Here is a 21914-nt window from a genome sequence, read left to right as displayed (position 1 = left end):
AAAAAAAAAAAAGAAACAACCCCCCGTCCCCCAGCTTGTCCTTTCCCCCAAAAATAATCTACAGAAGGAGTTGAAATTGTGAGAAAACTATTACTCTTGAATTTAAATCAGCTCTGAAATTCATTTGAAACACTGACTTTTGTCTTTGGTACCTATTTGGGAATGATCTGGAGTTGTGTGTAGTTACATTTACTGTTCTTGTGTTTATTTGTTTGATCATTTCTGATTGCTTATTGGTGATGACTGCTGCCAGCCTGGCCTGGTCTCTTTTGCAAAAGAGATTTTTAATCTCCAGACTTTTACCTGGACAACAAAATGCAGCTTCTTTAATCTGTGGCTGTGTATGCATATCATATCACGGTTTAAAAAGAATGCAACACTGCGTCATCAGGATTAACTGGACATGTCTTTAATTTTTTGGCATTCCAATAACTGAAGATAAAATGTTGCTCCCAGTAGACTTGCTTCCTGAACCAGAGATCTGTCTCTTGCATTTGTTTTAATTTGACTTTGTTAAAATGCCAAAATGAGGTCAAAGTTGACCTGAAACATTTTAATTTGGTCAAAAGAAGTTTTTTGCCTGCCTGTGCAGATAGGTGCTGTCAAATCACTTAGGTAATTGAAGCCTATTTGATAGAAAATGAAGATGAAATATTATCAGCCGTGTAAAAGGATCCATTGTGTGTGCTAACCAACGATAAAACCACGCTTTAATAAGAGCATTAACTGTTCTGAGGCGAATGCAGAGTTTATTCTCCCTCAGACGAGCTGGCAGCTGGTAAACACGCTGAAAGCTGGGATTTATCATTGTTTTCATAGTAAATTCACCGCTAATCTCAACATGTATCTTCAATGCCGTATCCATGGCCCCCGGAGCAAAAAGTAAGCAGTGCGTCTGTGAAAGCCTTCTGACACACAGAGAAGCAAGTCACTCATCTTTCAGATCACTGGGAGTCCATCCAGGGGGCGACTCTGATCTGGGTGTGAAGAGAAAGTCTTGGAGGACAAATTCCACAACCAGATGGAGACGCAGTATGAAGCAGTTTTCCTGAAACGATCCCAAAATGTTGTCACCAGATAAGTGATTTCATTCCTCTTTTGGAGCTGTGCTCTGGAGCTCCAAGGAAGCGCTAATGCATTACTGCTTTTGCAGTGCAGACATGCCGTTTTCCAGAAAAAAATCAAATCATGAGTCTGGCAACTTTACTTTTGATTTCTAGGAATCATTAAGAAACCTAAAACTTAGCAACTCATACCTCATTACAACCTCATTTAGTGGAGTAAAACAAATGCATAATAACATTTTAAAAACAAAGCAGAAAACATTATTATACATTTTTAGTAGATTTTGCAAACATGTCATAAACAGGCTGAGATATTTTATGAAAATCAATCACAAAATAATATGTCTGAGATTATGAAGACGTACTGCTGAAGCGAAGCAAAGAAAGCAGCACAGCTTTAACCACAGTATAGAAATTAAAACTTTAAGAAAATGATGTGAAGGCTTGGATCTCATTCCACGACATTTTCAATCATTTTAATGTTCTTTAAAAAAAAAAAACTATACCGTATTTACATTGCCGTATGATTTTGTAATTTATATAATGAATCTGATTCACACCTTAATCCCTTCTTCTTTGCAATTTTTCGCGTTTTACAAAAACCATCCAGTAACCAGGACTGGGAGCTTTGGCAGGCCATATGTTTGACTGTATATAATAAACTTTTTAACTGATGTTAAAAATATTACCTGTTTTTTGCTCTTAGGTTAGAATACACAAACTTTTACCTGCAGAAAGAGGCTAACTATCTGCAAAGTCTTTGGTTGGTGTGCCTGAAGCCTTGTGTAATACTTGGAAAGGAGTTTAAGGAATGTGGTGCAGATGAGTTTGTACTCAGAAGTGAAGATGCCTTTTGTGAAAATGTGTTTCCTCTGAATTGTTCTGTGTTCTTAAAAATAACTTAATCCTCTAAGACTAATTATTTTAGGATTCTTGTGATGGTGCCAGCTGAAACTGCTACAGAGCTGACACGGCTGAGATTTATGACTTCACCCTGTTTCAGCTACAGATCCCTCACTGCTGCACATTTTGTCTTTCATCCTGCATATTTCCACACTCCACTATTTCACGAACATAACCGAAAGACTAAAAAGACCTGTCTTCTGTGTCCTAGCTGTTCGTGCTCTGCCACGGCCTCCTGCAGTTGTCCCAGCTGCTGTACAGCGCCTACTTCAAGAGCACCATCAGCACAATCGAGAGACGCTACGGCCTCAGCAGCTACTCCTCGGGAACCATTTCCTCTCTGCACGAGGTGGGAGCCAACAATAACTTACCCTCATCCAGTGTAGGATCATGATAGCTTTATTTCAAGGATACCGATGACAAAGGAGGAACTGAAGTGCAAGCCACCAATCAAAATCACACTTCCTGACAATCCGAGTGGGACTCGAGTATTTTGGAACAGTTTTATTGCAAATGCAGGCGTCAGGAGTGATGAGAGATTGTTTCTGTACACGCTCGGCGCAGAGGTCACTCTGGGTTTTTTTTATACTCCAGTGAGCTTTAAATGTTTCACACACATATAAATGTTTTCTGTTTGTCAAAGACAGTCACAAATAAACCGCATTTTGCTGTCTGTGGCGATACTCCATGAAGACTGACTTTAGCTTATCTTCTTCTGGTTTCTTTAAGGCTGCTGTGATGGATATTTTCTCAGTAATGCCAGATCAAAAGATTATGTGTAATGTGTAGTCTCATTAAAGTGATAAATTCAGACAATTATCACCCAGCTCTGCACTTCCTCTCAGTTACATGGAGCTTTACTGTTGTGATTGTTTCTGTCTCCAGAGATCTGGATTACGAAGCAGGGTCAGGGGCTTAGAGAATCAGCTTCAGGTTTAACATTGTGTTACTAAGGTTGTTCGCTTCTTATCGGAGTACAATGCCAAAAGATAAGAGATCAAAATAAGACAAAATGACCCCATATCAACCAATCATCTCCCGCAGCAGAGAATAGCTTCAGCATTCCTGGAAATCAGTGTGCAGAGTAAGAGGCAAGCTTAGGGAACAGCGCAGAAGACACAGGAAGTGATAGGGAGGAAAACACAACAAACAAACTGCACACATGTGTTTTAAATGTTGCTCTCCCCCGTGAAGCAGTGCTATACAAGTTGTGTGCAAAAAATTAAGCAGAAATGACCACATTTTGGATAAATGAAATGCAAATACAGATTAAAGTGACATCTAATTATGGATCCTTAAATTACCTCTGAATGGTGCTAGATTGCACCAAGTCAAGCAGTGTTGCACAACAGTGACACCCTGAGTTTAATGCATTAGGTGTGGCGCTTCCTCTGGCTCCTCTCTGACTTTTTTCTCTGTCTCTTAGGTCAGTAACAGCATACTGATTGTGTTCGTGAGCTACTTTGGGAATCGGGTCCACCGTCCTCGCACCATCGGCGTCGGTGGACTGCTGATGGCCATCAGTGCCATGATGCTGACTTTGCCTCACTTCCTGTCTCAGCCGTACGAATACGGCTCTGTTTTACATAGTAAGATGAAGCCATAAACACATTGTTGCTCTGTCTCCGCTGACACTGCCATCCTGTGACTCTGTCCAGAGCTGAGGGGGATCTCAAGTGTACAAATATGTCCAAAAGACTTATGAGGCTTTACTTAAGAGTTGCAGCACTCTCTAACAAAGGCTCCATAGGACTCAGTGGGAGTCAAACAAGTTTCTGCTGTTTGGTCCTCTGTGTTCTTTAGCACGTGTTTGGAAAGCCTCGCTGGTCCTCTCCAGCTGAACTTTTGCATAAATCAGGAGGAAATTCATAATCTCTGTGCACTCTCTGAAAGCTAAGAAGATTACAATTACCTCTGGGGCATTTCATTTGCAATAACAATGTTCTTCTTCCTTTTCGCTTTGCCCCTAGTTAAAGTCATACAGAGTGTCAGCGGAGGGTCAGAGAAGCTCCAGGAAATTAAATAAGTAGTACGTTTGTCTTCTGGCCTGTTTTTAACTATTATTTTCCTTGTTTTCTACCGTGTGTGTGTGTGTGTGTGTGTGTGTCTGTTGATACCAGATCGCCACGAAATGTGCAACCTGCAGAGCACCTCAAACAGCACACAGTCGTGCAACCATGATGAAACGAGACGTCTGACCGACACCAACAACCTGTGGCTGCTCATGGCCAGCGCTCAGCTGCTCTTTGGTGTCGGATCAGTGCCCATCCAGCCCTATGGGATTTCCTACATTGATGATTTTGCTGGGCCTGCAAATTCCCCTCTCTACATAGGTGAATGACCTGCAGTTCAAAGATTGATGGGACCACATTAAACTGAATTATTTAGCAGGGTTTTGTGTGAAAAAACTGATAAATATACAAACACAAGGAGTGAAAGTACTTTGTGTTGGTGAAACTGAAAACTAAAGTCATCCCTCTGTCTACAGACAGCTTAGAGGAGGATATCAGATCACTGAAATGTTCAGAAACCAGCTGCTGCTTAGATTTTAAAGTACTCCTAGTCGACGCTGTCAAGTAGACTCAGAAACTCGAGTCATCGGTAGAAGTGTTAATTCTTCCAACAATGAGTTTAAGGAAAAACATGGCTGTCATTCAAAATCTTTGTGATAAAGATCTTATAAAGATAAAGATGAAATATGTCTGTTTGCAAGAAAATTAGCTTTGATTTCTAATTTTCCCCTTTTAATTTCATGCTTTATTGCTTTGCATCAAACTGGGGCTAACAGACCTTGAATATCAAGATTTATTCCTGCAGAAGCCTTGAGTCAGAAATGTACTCCCTAAAGTGATGTTTATAACAGAATGATTCACAGAGATAAGTCAGGTCAACCCCCGTTTTTCCATGGAATATTTGAGAATATCTGTTATGAATGAAGGATAAATACAGATGGAACCGTTTAAAAAAAATTTCCCGTATGAAATATTGTACAAAAATGACCCCACTTGCTAAAATAGCTTGGAGGTTAAAGGTGGAGTCTTTTAGAATCAGTTCGGAGGCTTTAGAGGAAAAATACAATCTTTTTAAAATGGCAAGGTATTTGACTGGCTGCAGCTCAACGGTCCATCACAGCCTGCCGTCTCTTATCATTCACAGCCATCCTGTTTGCAGTTTCTGTATTCGGGCCTGCCATCGGCTACCTGCTGGGCTCAGTCATGCTGCGGGTCTATGTGGACGTGAACAAAAAAGATTTGGGTAAAGCTGAGTCTATAAGTCATTTGATTGGGTTAAAGAGGTATGGATGCCTTACGGCGTTTTTCACCGATAATTCCAGGAGAAGCTGCGCTCCAACTCAGACCCGACGATCCTCGCTGGATCGGTGCCTGGTGGATGGGCCTGCTCATCTCTGCCGGCTGCCTGGTTCTCACCTCTATCCCCTACTTCTTCTTCCCACGTACCATGGCTTCACAAGACCACGTAAGCCTCGCTCTTATAGAAGTCTTTTAAACAGCAGAGCACATATCAGGACTGTGCAGTCCACAAGAAGCATCCATAATGTGACTGTAAATATTGGAAGCAAACAGGGATCTGACACTTAAAGGACAATATTCTCTATGTCACATTTGACTGACATCTGCTGGCTTAATGTCAGCGCTGCAGGTTGTTTTTTGTTCTTGTTTTTCTTTCAGTTTTTTACTATTTAAGGCACAGTTTCAGTCTTGGTGACCTCAGTGGAGCGATTTCACATACAAATCTGTGCTTGTGAAATGCTTTAAGAAAAATATTAGTCTTTAGCTTATCTATGACTAGATAAGCAGGAAGTGCATGCCCCCTCATTTTTATGAAACCACAGTTTCACTTCCAGCTTTAACTTGACTGACTTAAAAACAATGAAGTTCAAGTGGGCCAAAATACAATTATTAGAAAAAATGTAGAATGTAGAAAAGTAGAAATGTAGAAAAGTCTGCATGAAAACATGCATTTCTGCATGTTTTGAAACCAGACACAAGGACAGAGGAATGCCTCTGACTGTGAAACTGAGGGGACACTCATATGGTAGCAAATTGCCCTCCAACCGTCTATAATTCACAAAGAGTATAGTTCACAAAGTCATCATCCTGTATTTTTCTTTTTTTTTAAAAAAAAACATGAAATTAGAGCCCATAAACTCATCATGAAGGTTTTTACTGGGGTCATAAATCTAGTTTGCACTTTGGCCATTTACCCACAGATTTGTATATAGTTTGACTTCTCTTTACAATCACAGGAGACGCCCCCTGCTGGAAACCTTTAAAAACATGCATCTTTCATAATTCAGTCTGTCATCAGTTTCCCAACAGCGGTTTTTGATTTAGTTAACAGGAATGAGCAAACAGCAGACATAATTACATAAATGTTATCGATGAACACAGAGGGGAAGTGGTTAGCTGAAAGTTGCACACAAAAAGTGGAAGTAATCTTCAAACAGTAATAGACTGACAGGTCATCATCAGCATTTTCCCCCCAGTATAAATCATAAATAAGCAATGGATGAATGTTGAGTTATGCAAATAAAAAACATGATAATAAGGGAGAGGTTTGAGAACCACTGAAACACATGATGCGTCTTTTAAACTTTCACGCAGATTCAAACTAACAGCGGGTATGTCCTTCTAAAAAGTCTCTAAACGAATTCTTTTGAGAGACAAAAACTCCACAGAAATCTTTTCATTGCAGTGTTTGACAGCTTTTGGGTGATTTTGAATGCTGTTGTGCAGAGCTTGTCATTTCAGTCTAATGTTCCCACGTCACACGAATGCAGCACAAAGACACAGAGGCTTATGTTGTAGGACAATGTCGCATGAAAGGAGAGAGAAACTTTGAAGTGCTCCTTGAAAGATTGAGATCAAACCCATGAGATTTTAATCCTCTGGAGCCTCCATATGCTCTCCTGTATGTTTGAATTTGTGCCGCTGCCTCCCATAAATGTCCCTGTCTTCATTACTCACTGAACGTGTGAGGATCTCTATCAACTGCTTATTTTCCCTTAACAAAGATGAAAATACACCAATCAGACAGACAGTTCAGGGCTCATTACTGGCACCTGTTAGGAGTGTGTTGGATACAATGTGTGGATTTAAGTGACAAAGAAACAGTTTAGATGGCTGAACGGTTATTATGGTTAACTAAGAAGCAACAGTATGTCTTGGTTTTTCTACATTAAAAAATGCTGCTGTAGTAAATGAAAGAAATCTATAAGCAAGACTCTTTGGGCTTAAACTCATGTTTGACTTCTTTAGGACATCTTATCAGTGGTTCTCTTTTGCCTCACCCATCCATCCATTAAATTCATCCATCCATTCATTAAACTGCTTATCCAAAGTCCGATCAGGTGGACTGGCCTCTACCTAGCTACGCTTTGAAGATCCTCTTTGGAGGATCCCGAGGTGTTCCCAGGCCAGAAGAGATATACAATCACCTTGCTTATTCCAGATACCCAAACCCCATCATTGTATGTCTAACTCTAGTATATCTTCATATATCCTCTTCATATGTCTTTTCCTGCAAGCATCATTTTGTTCTCCTCATCAATGCCATGCATCCATGCTGCAAGTAAATAAGAAGTCAGTAAAGCTGCATTCGTGGTCCTTCTGCTAGCTCTAGAGGAATTAGAGGAATGAACATACTTTCTGTAGCATGAACTAACTTCTTTTTTAAGTCTCAGGGAATTTCAGTTGGGTGATTTGAAACAGCTCAACAAATATCAGCCAACACATAAAGGGTTTTTTGTGCAATTTGGCACCCAATCTGTCAGCAAGCTAAAGGTGCAGCTTCTGTATTTCCCTGGGAGAAAAAAACGATGGAGAAAGATGTATGACAGAGGGGGCAGGAGAAGAAGATAAGAAATTATTTTCAGAGGTAAAGACTGTTCAGCAAGCAGCATTTGATAAAACTGGACATTTAAGACTTACATCTAATGCAATGTATTCTGGTTATATATTTGACAGCAAATTAAATTATAATAACGTTCACATTTTATACTGGACAGTAAATGCAGGCTAAACTGGGCAGTGTATTGGACTGGTGCAGATCATTGCTGGATTAGAGCCTGGTAGCAGCAGACATTAGGAGAGAGGGACATGACAGCTGAAGTTTATAGGAGAATGGTGATATAAGTATAATTATCAACGGAAATATTTTTTTGAAACCTTATTTATGTCATACTGAACACTGAAACGAAAGCTAATTTAGCCATTGCTTCAAAATAGCTGCCCAAATAAGTGTGTTCCAGTTCTTCAAGAAAGACTTTGGCAGGAGTCACAATTTAAGCTGATGATGTTGTTCAGCATCAGGTGCCAAATTCTATCTTTGTGCCTGTTGTTTTGGTGTTTTCTGGCTCAGGAGTTGTTGAGCTCAGACAACATCTGTTAATGCACCGCAGAATGTAGAAAGAGTAGCAGTAGGACCAAGATCTGTCTACAAAGAAGGCGCATGCACTGGAGCTGAGAGTAGAAATTATTAGGTGGCTCATTTATAATTCGAGTTAAATTTTCTATTCTGCAGTGTTTCACTAGAACCTCCAGATTGGTTCCCACACTTGCCAAATCCCCCTCTAACACCTGCATAGTGCACCATCAGACCATTAACATGACTAACAAGTGGCTTGATCATGCAAATATTAATTTTGCTATGCTTTCCATTTCATGCCATGCCCTCTCAGCTGAACTACAAACATTACTCTAATGTGATAAAATCAACTTCTTAGGAAGTCATTGGCCAGCATAAAAAAATGTGGATTTATGTATCAAGAAAAGCTTTTTAAATCAATATTATGAGCTATATTCAAGAAGTAGAAGTAAATGTTAGAAGTAGAAAACAGCATAACATAGAAAGAGTTTATTAAATTACAAGTACAATAAAACTGTGCTTCAATAAAATACTTGAGTAAATGTCCTGTTACATTCCACCACTGGTTCTAGCCATGCTCTCATCTGATGGGATTGTGCATATAATGGTTGATGGTTTTATGCTTCTCGATACTTTCCAGGTGACTCGAAGTGAGTCTGGCTCAGAAGATGAGGACTCTTTGCTGGGCTTCCTGAAGAGTGAGTTTGTTACATTCCAACTGCAAAGATCTGTTAGTTTGATAGCTTTATGTATCTTTGTCACAAAAAACAAGTAACTGGTACCAGAGTAAAAATCAGAGTGTCTGAAGTTATCTGCATCTGTGTCTGATCAGGTTTTCCCAAAAAGTTTGTCGACCTCTTGCTGAGCCCTCTTTTCCTGATCCTTGTCCTGGCCCAGTGCTGCTTCTCGTCGGTTATTGCAGGGCTTGCTACGTTCCTTAACAAGTATCTGGAGCGACAGTATGCAACTACAGCCGCACATGCCAACCTGCTCTTTGGTAGGTACCAGAGTAAAGATGTCACGGTTCCAGGATCTCGTTTGGTATTTGGTGAAATTATCCTTTCATTTTTTTTGGGCATTATTTTGCTTCTTATGTTTATTTTCATTTTTGTCTCCCTCTTTCATGTTGCTATGTTAGTTCATTTGTCCACTTAAGTTCAACTTCCTGTTTTACTTGGTTATCGCTTTTCCTTACATGTCTCCTGTAAGTGGACTCCCTATCGCTGTCCTTCCCAGTGGTAGCTTATCTTTTCCTGTTTATACGCTGACCATGTCTTTTATGTGGGCTTGCACTTTTTCTCCCATGTCCTCCATGAGTTAACAGACTTCGTTGCACCATAGTGCTAATGCGAGAGGCACGTGAGAAATTATTATTCCTTTACATGAAATAAGGTCAACACCAACGAGTAGGGCAGAAGTGCAGGAAATGGGGAAAAAAAGCTACAAAATAGGCTGCTTTTAAGAATCTGTATTATTTACTGATGCACCTGAAGATCCAGAGCTCCAGGAATGGTGATGCTATTTTCCAGAGAAAGCGTTTGGTCAAGTAAGTGGTGATTTTGCACCTTATTCCTAATCTGGAATATGACCTGCTCTGCAGCATAAGTTACCATGACGACCTAGACTGCTGAGAAGTGAATCGCCATAGTAACACTGAAAACACAGAGTTAACCCTGTAGCCACCCCAATAAGTCCAAATCCTGCTTCGTTGTTCAGGCCTCTGGTCACCGTACCTGTGTTTGATTTGATGTGTGCTCAGTCCTGCCTCTCTTTGGCGTCCGTGTATCATCCTCTCGCTGCTCAGGTTCACATTTCTTTCATACAGACTCTTGCAGCGGCCAATAAAGGCCACATTTGGCTCATTCTTCAGATTACTGCAGCCGTTTCAGTGTCAGCTGTTAAATATTTCAAGTAATAATGAACACTTTTAATGGCACGTTTCAAACATTTTATGAACTCTGGAGAGTGGAAATTAAACTGCGTGCTAAAATCATTTAATCGATTCTCTGCAGTGAGTAGGTTCACTTGTGATATGGCAACTTTCCAAAGCAGTCGAGCTGCCAGTTTTTCTTTGATGAAAATGTTTTCATTATTTTAAACAAATTGGCCTCTCTGTCTGTAAGGATGTTGGCAAACAAACGCATGCCCTGATAAAATCTCAGGTTCGAGTCTGAACAAGCACCTCCATTTGGGATTGGATGAAGCTAGTACTGCATCACACCCACTGAAGCAGCTCAGTTTTACTCAAATTGCACATCCATGTTTGGCAGCGCGCATGTTGTTGCTGGAAGTTTGTGCCAGCATCAATCCGCCTTAAGGTCTGATAATGGCTGTAAGTTGCGTCACTCTGAAGTCATTATAGCCTCAACAAAAAGAATACAAATTAAAAAGCGGTCAAAGCTAAAAAAATGTACCAACTCAGTTTGGACATGAGAACCAGTCTCAGACGTCTGAGAAATACTTTGTTCACTTGTAAATGTTTCACTCAAGCTGTTGTAAAATGTAATTCCACTCCAGTTTATGCTGGAACATGGCTTTGCTGGCTCTGCTCGGGATCCAGCATAGAGAAAGTTAGTCCTTAGGGGGTTTCAGCTCATGGGTGTCATCGGAAGATGACATCATGAGATTTTCACATCTTTTTTACTTAGCGGTAACTTATGTTTCCCAGGTTCTGTGAACCTACCGTGTGTGGCTGTGGGGATGCTGGCTGGCGGGGTCATCATGAAAAGAGTGGGTCTCTCTCTGAAGGCCATCCCACGTTTCTCCGTGGTGATGCTGACCATCTCCACCCTCTTCTACATCCCTCTGTTCTGGATGGGCTGTTCAACACAGAAGGTTTCAGAGGTCAATCATTTCCAGAGCAGCCAGTCTTGGTGAGTTTGTGTGTTTTATATAAATAACAGTAATATTATTAATCTGTATAACATCTTTTATGCTACATGTAAAGCTCAAAGTGCTAAAAAATGAAAACCAAAGTAATAAAAATAATGAGATGAATTACATTTAATAGCAAGATAAAGGTAAAGGTATACTGCTCATCAACATATATCAAGATGGATCTGATGTGAAATCAAAAATAATCTGTCCAGATTTGTATGTGCAAAATGTGTAGGACTAAAAAAAAAACTTAAATATGTTGTGTGTGGTGTTGGTGCATGGGGATTACATACCAGAGTAGTCAAAGTGCTGCAATCACAGTTTTTTAAAGACTACCAAGTCTGTTTTTATTGGACAGATTAAGCCAAAAGTCATTATCTTGATGGAAACACTGAGAGTTTTCATCTTTTTTTGGCTCTAACATCTACAAGGGATTATAAACACAGTTTGCTCTCAAGAACACCACCCAGCACTCATCACCTTTCAGAACCGATGGTAGTGACCTGTGATCCAGTCCCTCACCTTCAAGCACTGGATTATATATAAACTTCAGTCATATCTGCTTCTTTTTCTTTAACTCGCTGCTCTGCTGTCCTCCGCAGGTCTCCACCCAGCTGCTATTCAAACTGCAACTGTCCTAACAGCACCTTTAATCCCGTGTGCAGCTACGACGGCATTGAGTACATCTCTCCGTGCCACGCTGGCTGCACGAACTTCACCAAAGACCCCGACAACACCCACAGGATTCTGGTCAGTGCCATCTCTTGCTTATGCCTTCCACAATGGCTGATTAAAATAAACAGGCTTATGTTATGTGAAGCTATAATGTTTTCTTTAGCTGTATAAATACAGTATGATTTTTTAACTGGCGAGCGGATAAAAGTGGAAAAAATTACCCTACCATAAATCATCCAAACCAATCTGTGTGATTATCTGGTGCAGAGTAATCACATAAGATGTGGATGCTGTGTAAGTGAATGAATTTGTTTTTAGAGCAGAGGGAGAAAAACTGTTTTCTTTTCTTATTCTCTGTATGGGATCAAAGAATAATCATTTGGCCCTGCTCCTGCACAGCGTCTGTAAATTGCTCACTCTGGGAAATATTAACCTTTATTAGCGTAATGTACTTCAGAGCTTAAAGTGCTGCAGGGAATCCATACCACAAATAAAATGCCATTGAGAGCCTTTGCAAAAATCAACTCGTCAGGGTAACTATTTCCTTATAAGGTTATAGTTTTAACTTATAGTTATACTTATAGTTTTAAACCATAAGGTTTATTAGGCTTTTCTAAAGTGTATCTTAGATTAAAACTTTAGTGTAACATTATGAAAGTAAAACAGAGCCACTTTGACGTTGCTTGGATCCTGGATGTTGAATCTTCAGTGTTCATGCAAACATGTCCGTGTGAGCCCACAGTGGGTAGTTGTGGGTAAACTATGGGACTCTGTGGGCAGGGTAAACCCACACGTAATACCCCAACTGGGTGTGCCCACACAGGGCCACAGTAAGGCAGCCATTGCATTTTGTTTGGTTGTTATTTTGCTAAGGATTAACGGAAAGTAATTAGGGCTTTAAATGCTTTGAGTTCTTAGGATTTCATATTGAGGTAGTGATATAGTTTAATACTTAAGTTTAAGACTGCCATGTTGTGTCTGATTGACTAGTACCTTCCAGTCTAGGCTCAGTCTCGCTCAGTCAGAATCAAAGCAACTCACAGTCTAATCGATGCTTATTAGTCGCGGAACCAATGAGAGCTGTTTTAAAAATAGAGAAAAAAACTGCAGCGTTTAAACGTCACAGCTTGTGAATAATCCTTCAGTGGGTGGATTGTGTGACCGCTATTCAAACATTAGTCAGTTTGACTAACGCACAGACGCAGACAGAGCTGGCTGCAGCCAGCTTAATGGATTAATGCTCAGTAATCAGGCGATAATTATTTCATCTTTGATGTGGATTCACATGTTCACAAGTGCAAAGTTGAGTGTGGAATTCAAACATCTACTTGAGAAATGTCTCAGATTTTTACAGGTTTCTTTTTATGTATTTTAGTTTGATTAAATTAGGAATATCAATGTAAATTTGATCTGTTTTTAACCAGAGCCTTGCAGTTTTTTTTCTTAAAAAAATATAATCTTTTCACACTTATGTGACAAAAGAGCGTTCATTCATCCATGTATTATTTGCTGTTTATCTGGGTCCATATTCATGGGGTCCATGGGCAGTCAGAGCAGAAACGCACAGACCACCTCTTCAGTCTCCTCTGGGAGCACACTGAGGAGTTCCAAAGCCAGCCGGGAGACATCCTCTCCAGCATGTCCTGGCTCTGCCCTGGGGGCTCCTCTCATTCTCAGGTGTTCAGGAGGCATCCCTGCTTCAACTGGCTCCATTTCATTTAACCTTCTCAATGTTTAAATTACCTGCTGATGTTCAAATTTTGGGAAACAACAATCAACCAAAACATAACAGCATTACAAGCTGTACAAAAGATTATAACTTAATCCGAGACAGGACAAAAACCATGCATATCAGAACAAACAGGTAACATATAAAATATAATATAAAAAATATAATCTCTGCTTTCTCTCTGGATACAGGAGTATATCAACTGCAGCTGCACTGCCAGCACTAAGGCCAAACCAGGTCCTTGTGAGAATGGCTGCTCTCATTTTCTTCACCCTGTAATAATCGTCATCGCTCTAGCATCCCTCATCGCCTGCCTAACGCACAACCCCATGTACATGATGGTGCTCAGGTGAGTTTTTATGAATTTTTATATAGATATTTATTCACCTGCAAAAACTGCATTGGGACAGTGGCTCTATGTTATAATCCTGTAGCTTCTTGTTGAGCTTTGGGCTCTATTTTGATTTTTATTGTTGTTGTTTCTTATGTTTCTTATGTTTCTTATGTTCACATTTTCCTGGTGTCTCCTGAGGTTTTCTTGCTTTTGTCTCTCTCTGTTTTGGTATGTTAGTTTCCTCGCCTTCCTCGTTTCCACCTCCTGTTTTGTTTTACTGCTTTTCCATCTCTAATTCCTTAATTGGCAACACAAAAGCCAAGGACAACATTCATGGATCTGTGTCCTATACCCCCTAATGTGTGAGAGTTCATGAAGTGATTAATCACTGCCACATAAAACGGAATGGAAAATGCAGATGTTGCTCGTGTAACATTTTTTTTCCTGTGTTTTCAGATCTGTTCCTTCTGATGAGAAGTCATTTGCCATAGGAATTCAGTTTCTACTCATGAGACTGCTGGGTAAGACAGGATTACCGTATTACTAAAGAGGCTGATTGCTCCAGAAACATTTGTAGTTTATAGGGAAGAAAATGAGTGTAATATTGAATTAAAACACAAATTATAGTGTTAATGATGCATTTCTATATGTTCATTTGCCCCCAAAGTCCAAGATAACCTCCAAGACCCTGCTGCTCTATAAAAACTACAGTGGTCATGGTTGTATAAAGAACCCAGGAGTAAACTATGCCAGCTATATAAGTAAACTAACAAATGGTGCAAATTTTTAAGAGATTAATTAATCATAAATAAGTAGAAAGTGGTATTAATTTCATCACCCATGTTTTAAAAATCTTTTCTGATTTAATTTTTAGCTCATTTTGCTGAAGGACCAATAAGTGTAATGACAGTGGCGAGGCTTCTGCCATTCATTTGAATTCACAACAATCATTACTCCTCCTATAATATTGGTCAAAGTTTAATCCAATTTACATAGACTGACAACTAAATGGGTCTTCACTCGAACGTTTGTCAAGATCAAGGTCACATTTGCCATTTTTTGGTTAGAAAAAAGGTGCACTGTGATGATGGGAGTAACTCCAGCTGCCACCCCTGCTAACCCCGACCTCTTTTTCCATCATCAGCTTGGCTCCCGGCCCCTGCTCTCTTTGGGATGGCATCGACACATCGTGCCTCAGGTGGAGAACTGTATGCGAAAAGAAGTTTAGCTGTGGTTACTATGACAACAACATGTTGAGGAACCGGTGAGAACATTTATCACTCAGAACCGACTTTTTTGTACTGTTATCAAAGGTTGTATCTGGTGGCAGAAAGTGACAGTTCTGTGATGTCTTTGTGTCCACTGTGTAAAACTGAGAGTCGACACCAAAGAGAGCCTAAAAGAAACATTGAAAACTTTCAGCATGATTGAGATATATCATTATCATGTCAGTAAACCGGTATAATGTCCTGTGCTGTAGAGTAATAGAAAGGCAAGCGCTGAAATCCTGAATGTTTGAATTTCTTTTCCGATATTCACTGAGAAAACATCATAAAGTGCATTCTGGGTAACTTTTTAAGGCTCATATCACCAAGTGGGATGGTTGGATGCTCAGAACAGATTTTATCCTATGAAAGGTTTCCTGTTTTTAGCTACTTTTTGATATCAGGCTCATTTTCTAGATGTGATTCCATCTGTGTCAAAATTCTGAGGGGATCAGGTGGGAGAAAGGAGAGAACCCCTGAACCAATCAGGCAGTGAGCTACAAGAGTCATAGCCTCATTTTGTAAATGATGCTCTTTAATAGAATATTGTGCATCCAGTGGCACAAAAAGACTTTTTTAAATTTATTGATAGAATTTTGCTGGTTTTCTTTTGGATTTTGTTGTCCGTCCACTTCGGACTGGCCTATACATATCAAACAGGTGTGCAGTTCATCTAAATCTGAGCCATGCATTTATTACTTATCTGACTCCCTGCAGGTATCTGGGCTTACAGGTGGGTTATAAGGTCATGGCATCGTCGCTGCTGATTATTCTCGGGTGGAAGGTGCACCGGACCGAGGAGTACAGTCTGGCAGATGACAAGAAGGACCACTCTGATTGTCCAACTGAGGAAGCAGGGTGATCCAACCTTTTAAAGCTTTGCTGCGGTGTTAAACGCTGAGTAAAGCTGTCAGTGGAAGGAATCCATAGTCAAGATGGGCCAGCACTGTGACCTCAATTTCTTTAGGCCCACTCCTCCCTATCCAGTTCTTCAAAGGTTGGACAGAGGATATCCATTTTCTACAGGGGAATATTCCTATGTTTCTGGATGCATTTTGATTGGAGTAATTCAGACATTATGACCAGCAGAGTATACGTTAAGACAAGACAGCTAAAGCACATCGTTTGTAAATGGTAAATGGCCTGTATTTGTATAGCGCTTTACTAGTCCCTAAGGACCCCAAAGCGCTTTACACATCCAGTCATGCACCCTTTCACACACACATTCACACACTGGCGATGGCAAGCTACATTGTAGCCACGGCCACCCTGGGGCGCACTGACAGAGGCGAGGCTGCCGAACACTGGCCACCACCAGTAGGCAACAGGTGAAGTGTCTTGCCCAAGGACACAATGATTGAGACTGTCCGAGCCGGGGCTCAAACCGGCAACCTTCCGATTACAAGGCGAACGCCCAACTCTTGAGCCACGATCGCCCCACATCGTGATACCTCACATTCTCCTTGGGTCCAGGACAGTGAAAGGACTTTTGAACAACAGCTAAATGGGTTTTTTTTATTTTGTGCGTACCTGAACAGTAGAAATCTATTCAGGTTTCTATTTGCAATGCGAACACATTCTGTATCTAATTAACTGTATAGCTTAATATTTAAGTATATTTTTTTTTTTTATAGATCATTGTCTCATACACAGAGACGTGGGATTACTGCAATACTCTTTTCATATATGAGCCTGTGTAACACTTCAATTGCAATTAATATTCAGATATTCAGATATCAAATACATGCACTGTTACTCATAAACTGAATAAAATGAATTAACCATACAGTATGCTATTCACTAGTTTGGTTATTGGGTGGATTGCAAACAAATGTGAGTGTTACTGGATGAAGTATGTCTTTATCTTCAGTATCTCCAAGGCTGAATAATCCATCAGGTCAATTGGTTTGTTGGATTTTTAAGAAATATACATCTCAGGTCATAAATGGTAGGGAATGTTTGTCTTTATCTTCATGTAAGATGAATCTTCAGAGTCAGAATACTTTATTAATCCCAGAAGAAATGATGTGGTCACAGTTGCCCCAAGACAGTAAGAACAGTAACTAAGCTAAATTAAATAGCACAATATAAAAGTTACAAAATATGACAAAATGGCTCTAATTATAAATATCCTGGTATATTACACAAATTTAAATGTATATAGTTGACACTGAGGTGGCCTTCTTATTATATTGACTCACATTAGCCCTGTGTCATACTTGTTTTAACCTTAATCTGCAACAAAGAAAGAGCAGACTCTGTGCTGAAATGTTTCACACGCTGTGGGGCTCCAGGTTCATCTGTTGATCACACCTAAACAAAAAACGTGATGTCCCAAGCTACACTTAATCTTGTAGCCCTGGGTTATGTTTTTGTAGTACTGGAGATTAAAGGTGCTCTTAAAGCTGCATGGGAATCTGAGGCTAAACAAAATGAACGAAAGATGGGAGGTGGAAGTTTGCAGTGCAATGACTAGTCACACAAATCACGAAGACAGAAATGAAATAAGAACATAAATTATTAAAGTCTTTATGAGAGACTGAGCTAAATTAAACAAGTCTACTATGGAGTGGATTTAATGTCAGATAAAAATTATGATGAAGTGAAGTCTTTGTGGCCTGGGTTATTTTTGATCCTACTAAAATTCTGGATATCCTCGTATGCTTCAGTCATATCCACTGTTTCATATCCAGTGCTCTCTCTCTCTCTCTCTCAAAATATTGTATTGTGTTTAAAAGATATCAAATCAAGTACTGTCTGTGTCTTCTTATCATGCCAATTTGTACCACAAGATGGTGCAGTGAGTCAATGCAACCCTTATTTAACCAGGGACACCAATAAAAACAGATTCTTATTTACAATATTGGCCTGGCAAAAACCATGATTGGTAAAAACCTATATATAAGTAAACAAAGTGTACAATGTACAATTCTAACAAATGTAAAAGTCAAAATTTTCCATTAACATATATTATTCATATTATTCAGATATTCATCAACGCAGCCTGAACTCACTTGCAGCATTCGGGCTTTCATGCCGTTATGTAGACTTCACGAGAAGTTCTCTAGTTTTGTTTGGATGTTGGCTGCCTTTTGGTCTGTTCTCTGTCAGGATGATCCCCCACTGCTTCAGTAATGTTGAAGTCTGGGCTCTGGGGAGGCCAATCCATGACTGATAGTGTTCCACTGTGTGATTTTCTTTCTTTTCCTTCTCCTGAAAAATGAAGCCGCCACTGGCACTTCATCTGTTCATAAATCCATCAATTCTGACAAGATCTCTAACACCACTGGCTGAATGTAGTCCCAAATCCTGAGAGAGCCTTCACATGTGTTTTTTACAGATGACTACACGTCTTTTGTCCTCTCTTTGTTCACCTTTCTCAGATTTCTTTTTCTAAATCATACAACGCTGAGATATGTCACCATACTGTAATCAAATTTATTTATTCATACATCCCAAAGTTGGGAAAATCGTGTGCTGTAGCAGTCAAGACATTAAATATTAAACATTAAACTATTATTTTCAGTTCAATTCAATTTTATTTACACAGCGCCAAATCACAACAACAGTCCACTCAAGGCGCCTTATATCATACAGTAGATCGTACAATAATAGATACAGAGAAAAACCCAACAATCATACGACCCCCTATGAGCAAGCACTTTGGCGACAGTGGGAAGGAAAAATTCCCTTTTAACAGGAAGAAACCTCCGGCAGAACCAGGCTCACGGAGGGGCGGCCATCTGCTGCGACCGGTTGGGATGAGAGAAGGAAAACAGGATAAAGACATGCTGTGGAAGAGAGACAGAGATTAATAACAGATATGATTAAGTGTAGAGAGGTCTATTAGCACATAGTGAGTGAGAAAGGTGACTGGAAAGAAAAAATCAATGCATCACGGGAATCCCCCGGCAGCCTACGTCTATTGCAGCATAACTAAGGAGTATTCAGGGTCACCTGGTCCAGCCCTAACTATATGCTTTACCAAAAAGGAAAGTTTTAAGCCTAATCTTAATAGAAGAGATAGTGTCTGTCTTCTGAATCCAAACTGGAAGCTGGTTCCCACAGAAGAGGGGCCTGAAAACTGAAGGCTCTCCCTCCCATTCTACTTTTAAATACTCTAGGAACAACAAGTAGGCCTGCAGTGCGAGAGCGAAGTGCTCTAATAGGGTGATATGGTACTACAAGGTCATTAAGATAAGATGGGGGCTGATTATTTAAGACCTGTATGTGAGGAGGCAAGGATTCTGAATTCAATTCTGGATTTAACAGGAAGCCAATGAAGGGAAGCCAATACAGGAGAAATATGCTCTCTCTTTCTAGTCCCTGACAGTACTCTTGCTGCAGCATTTTGGATTAACTGTGATGAGTAGTAAGATGTTCTGGCTTTGCAGAAGGCTTTCTTATAAAGCAACAAACTATTTCTTCAGGCTAAATGATGATCTTCTAAATTTGTGACATGCCATTTCCTCTCCAAGTTTCCTCTCCGATTCATCTGCTTTAGGCTACATGTTTGAGAATTATACCACGGAGTCAGGTACTTCTGATTTGAGGCCTTAGTTGAAACAGCTTAGGGTTTATACCCTAAGCTGAAGAATGGCTCGATAAGATAAAGCAAAATACAACACAAGGTAAAACAAAACAGTATATTAAAAACAGTATATTAAATATAAAAAATAAAGAGATAAAATTCAGTAATAAAAATGACATGGGTAAAACATTTCATTAAAATGCAATAAAAGTAAAATGTGCAAAACATTCATATAGCCATATAGTGAAAATAAAACAAAGTAGAACAATTTATAAATGAGGAAACAAAAAAATCTGTAGTTTTTTTTCTTTTTGACATTTTTTAAGAACGTGTTTTCTGAAAAAGCTCCACACAGAGCTGCAGTGCTGTAAAGTGTTACCGCGCGCACAGAGCGCGTGCCAGTGTCTTCGAACTTCGTGCTGAACCCTGAAAACATCAAAGCGGCGCCCGGCAGCGCCTTTTCTACACGCCGAGGCCCATGACGTCATTTTATATCACGAAGACGGTACCACGCATGCGCACAAGGGGGGAGAAAAAAAAAGCCAAAGCGTCACGGAGCGGTGCAGCAGCAGTGTATGTGTGTGTGTGTGTGTGTGTATGTGTGTGTGTGTGTGTGTGTGTGTGTGTGTGTGTGTGTGTGTGTGTGTGTGTGTGTCCTCATCACGAAGAGAGAGAGTGAACGGGAAGCAGCACCTCCGCCTTTTCCATCCAACATCTTCTCAGAACTCGAGTGGGAACGCGCTCAACTACACCTAGTCCGTACTCCCCCCCCTCTTCTTCCTCCTCTTCAAAATGTCCGTGGGCAGTGACTTTGGGAATCCTTTAAGAAAATTCAAACTCGTCTTTCTCGGGGAGCAGAGTGGTAAGGACGCCTTTAATTCTCTGTAGAAGTTGGTGTAGTGGCTCGGTGCACCTGCTGCTGCTGCTGCTGGGGCCGGTCGGCAAGTTCATGTTTCAGAAGGAAGCAGAGCTTGAGTTAGCCTGGTGACAGGGCGACTGTGTGGAGTTTTAGGACTTAAACTGAGCACCAGGAAGGAGAAAAAAAATGTCTGAGCGGAGCGTGGGGAGGAGATTTTAATCAAATTAGCAGCCCGTGAGGCTTTGCACAATAAGTCGGGAGTGTGTGAATTGTGTCCCTCTTGGCTCTTAAGTTTAAAAGTAAAATAACTGAAGCACTAAACCTGAAACAAGCTCTTCGGATGGAGTGCCGGCTGAATGCATGCAGGGAGGCTTGTACCAGCCGCAGTTCTGAGGTCTGATGCTGCTGGGGATGGTACAAGTTGGCAAATATTCCTGTGTGCTGAGACACACCCAGGTTGTCAGTGGCGATGAGATAACTTGTGTGGCTGCAGTCTCTGCCCTGGTATTGTTCCAGCCTGCCTGCCTGATGAGGCTGAGACCAAGTTTGTGTGTCTGTGTATGATGACCTGCTCAGTCATTATTATTTCACACTAAATAGCACATCCCCCCCCCCCCCCCCCATCCTAAACCATCAGAGTCCAAAGCTTCTCCTTGTCTGAGGTTGTTTTCCTCAGGATTACACAGCTGAGCTCCCTCAGACATGAGCTGAATGTCTGGGTTTTGTCTTCTGAGCAGGGCAGGTCGTTTTATGGTCTTGAGCAGCCCAATGAACCACATTAGTCACAGTTCAGGGCTCCAGCAGGTCATATTGATTACCCAGTACAGTGGATCATGCATTAGCTTGAATAATGCTTCATTTACAGCAATGTGCCATGTTTATTACTGTGTCTAACTAATAGGACATTATGTCATTTAACCCTGAAGGAACCAAGCTATTTCAGCAGCTCTAAAGAAATACTTTCAGGTTCTATTTGTGGTTGTAATGTCTTTACTGTGTCTTTATCTGTGAAAGATAATATAACATTTTTTATCCAGTCACTTTATGTAAAAATCCGTTAAAAACACAAATGTACAAACAATTACATGTACAATTACATGTATATATGTTATATGTAGTCCTAATGCTAGACATAAAAATGCATTTTAAAGCTTAGGCTATTATGCATTTTATTATTATATATTATCTGAGGCTTTAGAAACAACAAATCAAAACCTATAAGGTTAAATATATGCTTATATTTACATACACACCTTTCCATTCTATTTGTCTGCCTGAAAACGCACTCCC

The 21914-nt window shown here is 40.3% G+C and overlaps 2 protein-coding genes across 3 annotated transcripts in view; both read left to right on the top strand.

The window, feature by feature from the left end:
* The window catches only part of slco2a1 (solute carrier organic anion transporter family, member 2A1), a 29203-nt gene extending 8615 nt beyond the window's left edge, over positions 1–20588 (top strand). The window contains 14 exon segments of the mRNA XM_085150302.1: positions 2179–2316; positions 3394–3556; positions 4088–4300; positions 5124–5222; positions 5302–5444; positions 8995–9052; positions 9187–9351; positions 11023–11227; positions 11834–11981; positions 13827–13984; positions 14426–14490; positions 15114–15143; positions 15146–15233; positions 15952–20588. Coding sequence (XP_085006428.1) covers positions 2179–2316; positions 3394–3556; positions 4088–4300; positions 5124–5222; positions 5302–5444; positions 8995–9052; positions 9187–9351; positions 11023–11227; positions 11834–11981; positions 13827–13984; positions 14426–14490; positions 15114–15143; positions 15146–15233; positions 15952–16135 — 1857 coding nt within the window. The 3' untranslated portion in view covers positions 16136–20588.
* rab6ba (RAB6B, member RAS oncogene family a) overlaps positions 20486–21914 on the top strand; it is a 74350-nt gene continuing 72921 nt past the window's right edge. For both annotated transcript variants that reach the window (XM_085150310.1, XM_085150309.1), the window contains exon 1: positions 20486–20627. In XM_085150310.1, the coding sequence (XP_085006436.1) occupies positions 20558–20627 (70 nt within the window). In that variant the 5' untranslated portion in view covers positions 20486–20557. The remainder of the gene's footprint in view (positions 20628–21914) is intronic.

This window comes from Neolamprologus multifasciatus, chromosome 23, assembly GCF_963576455.1.
Source record: "Neolamprologus multifasciatus chromosome 23, fNeoMul1.2, whole genome shotgun sequence".
Classification (NCBI taxonomy): Eukaryota; Metazoa; Chordata; class Actinopteri; order Cichliformes; family Cichlidae; genus Neolamprologus; species Neolamprologus multifasciatus.
The sequence above is the reverse complement of the archived record's forward strand: the minus strand, read 5'-3'. Positions and strand labels throughout refer to the sequence as shown.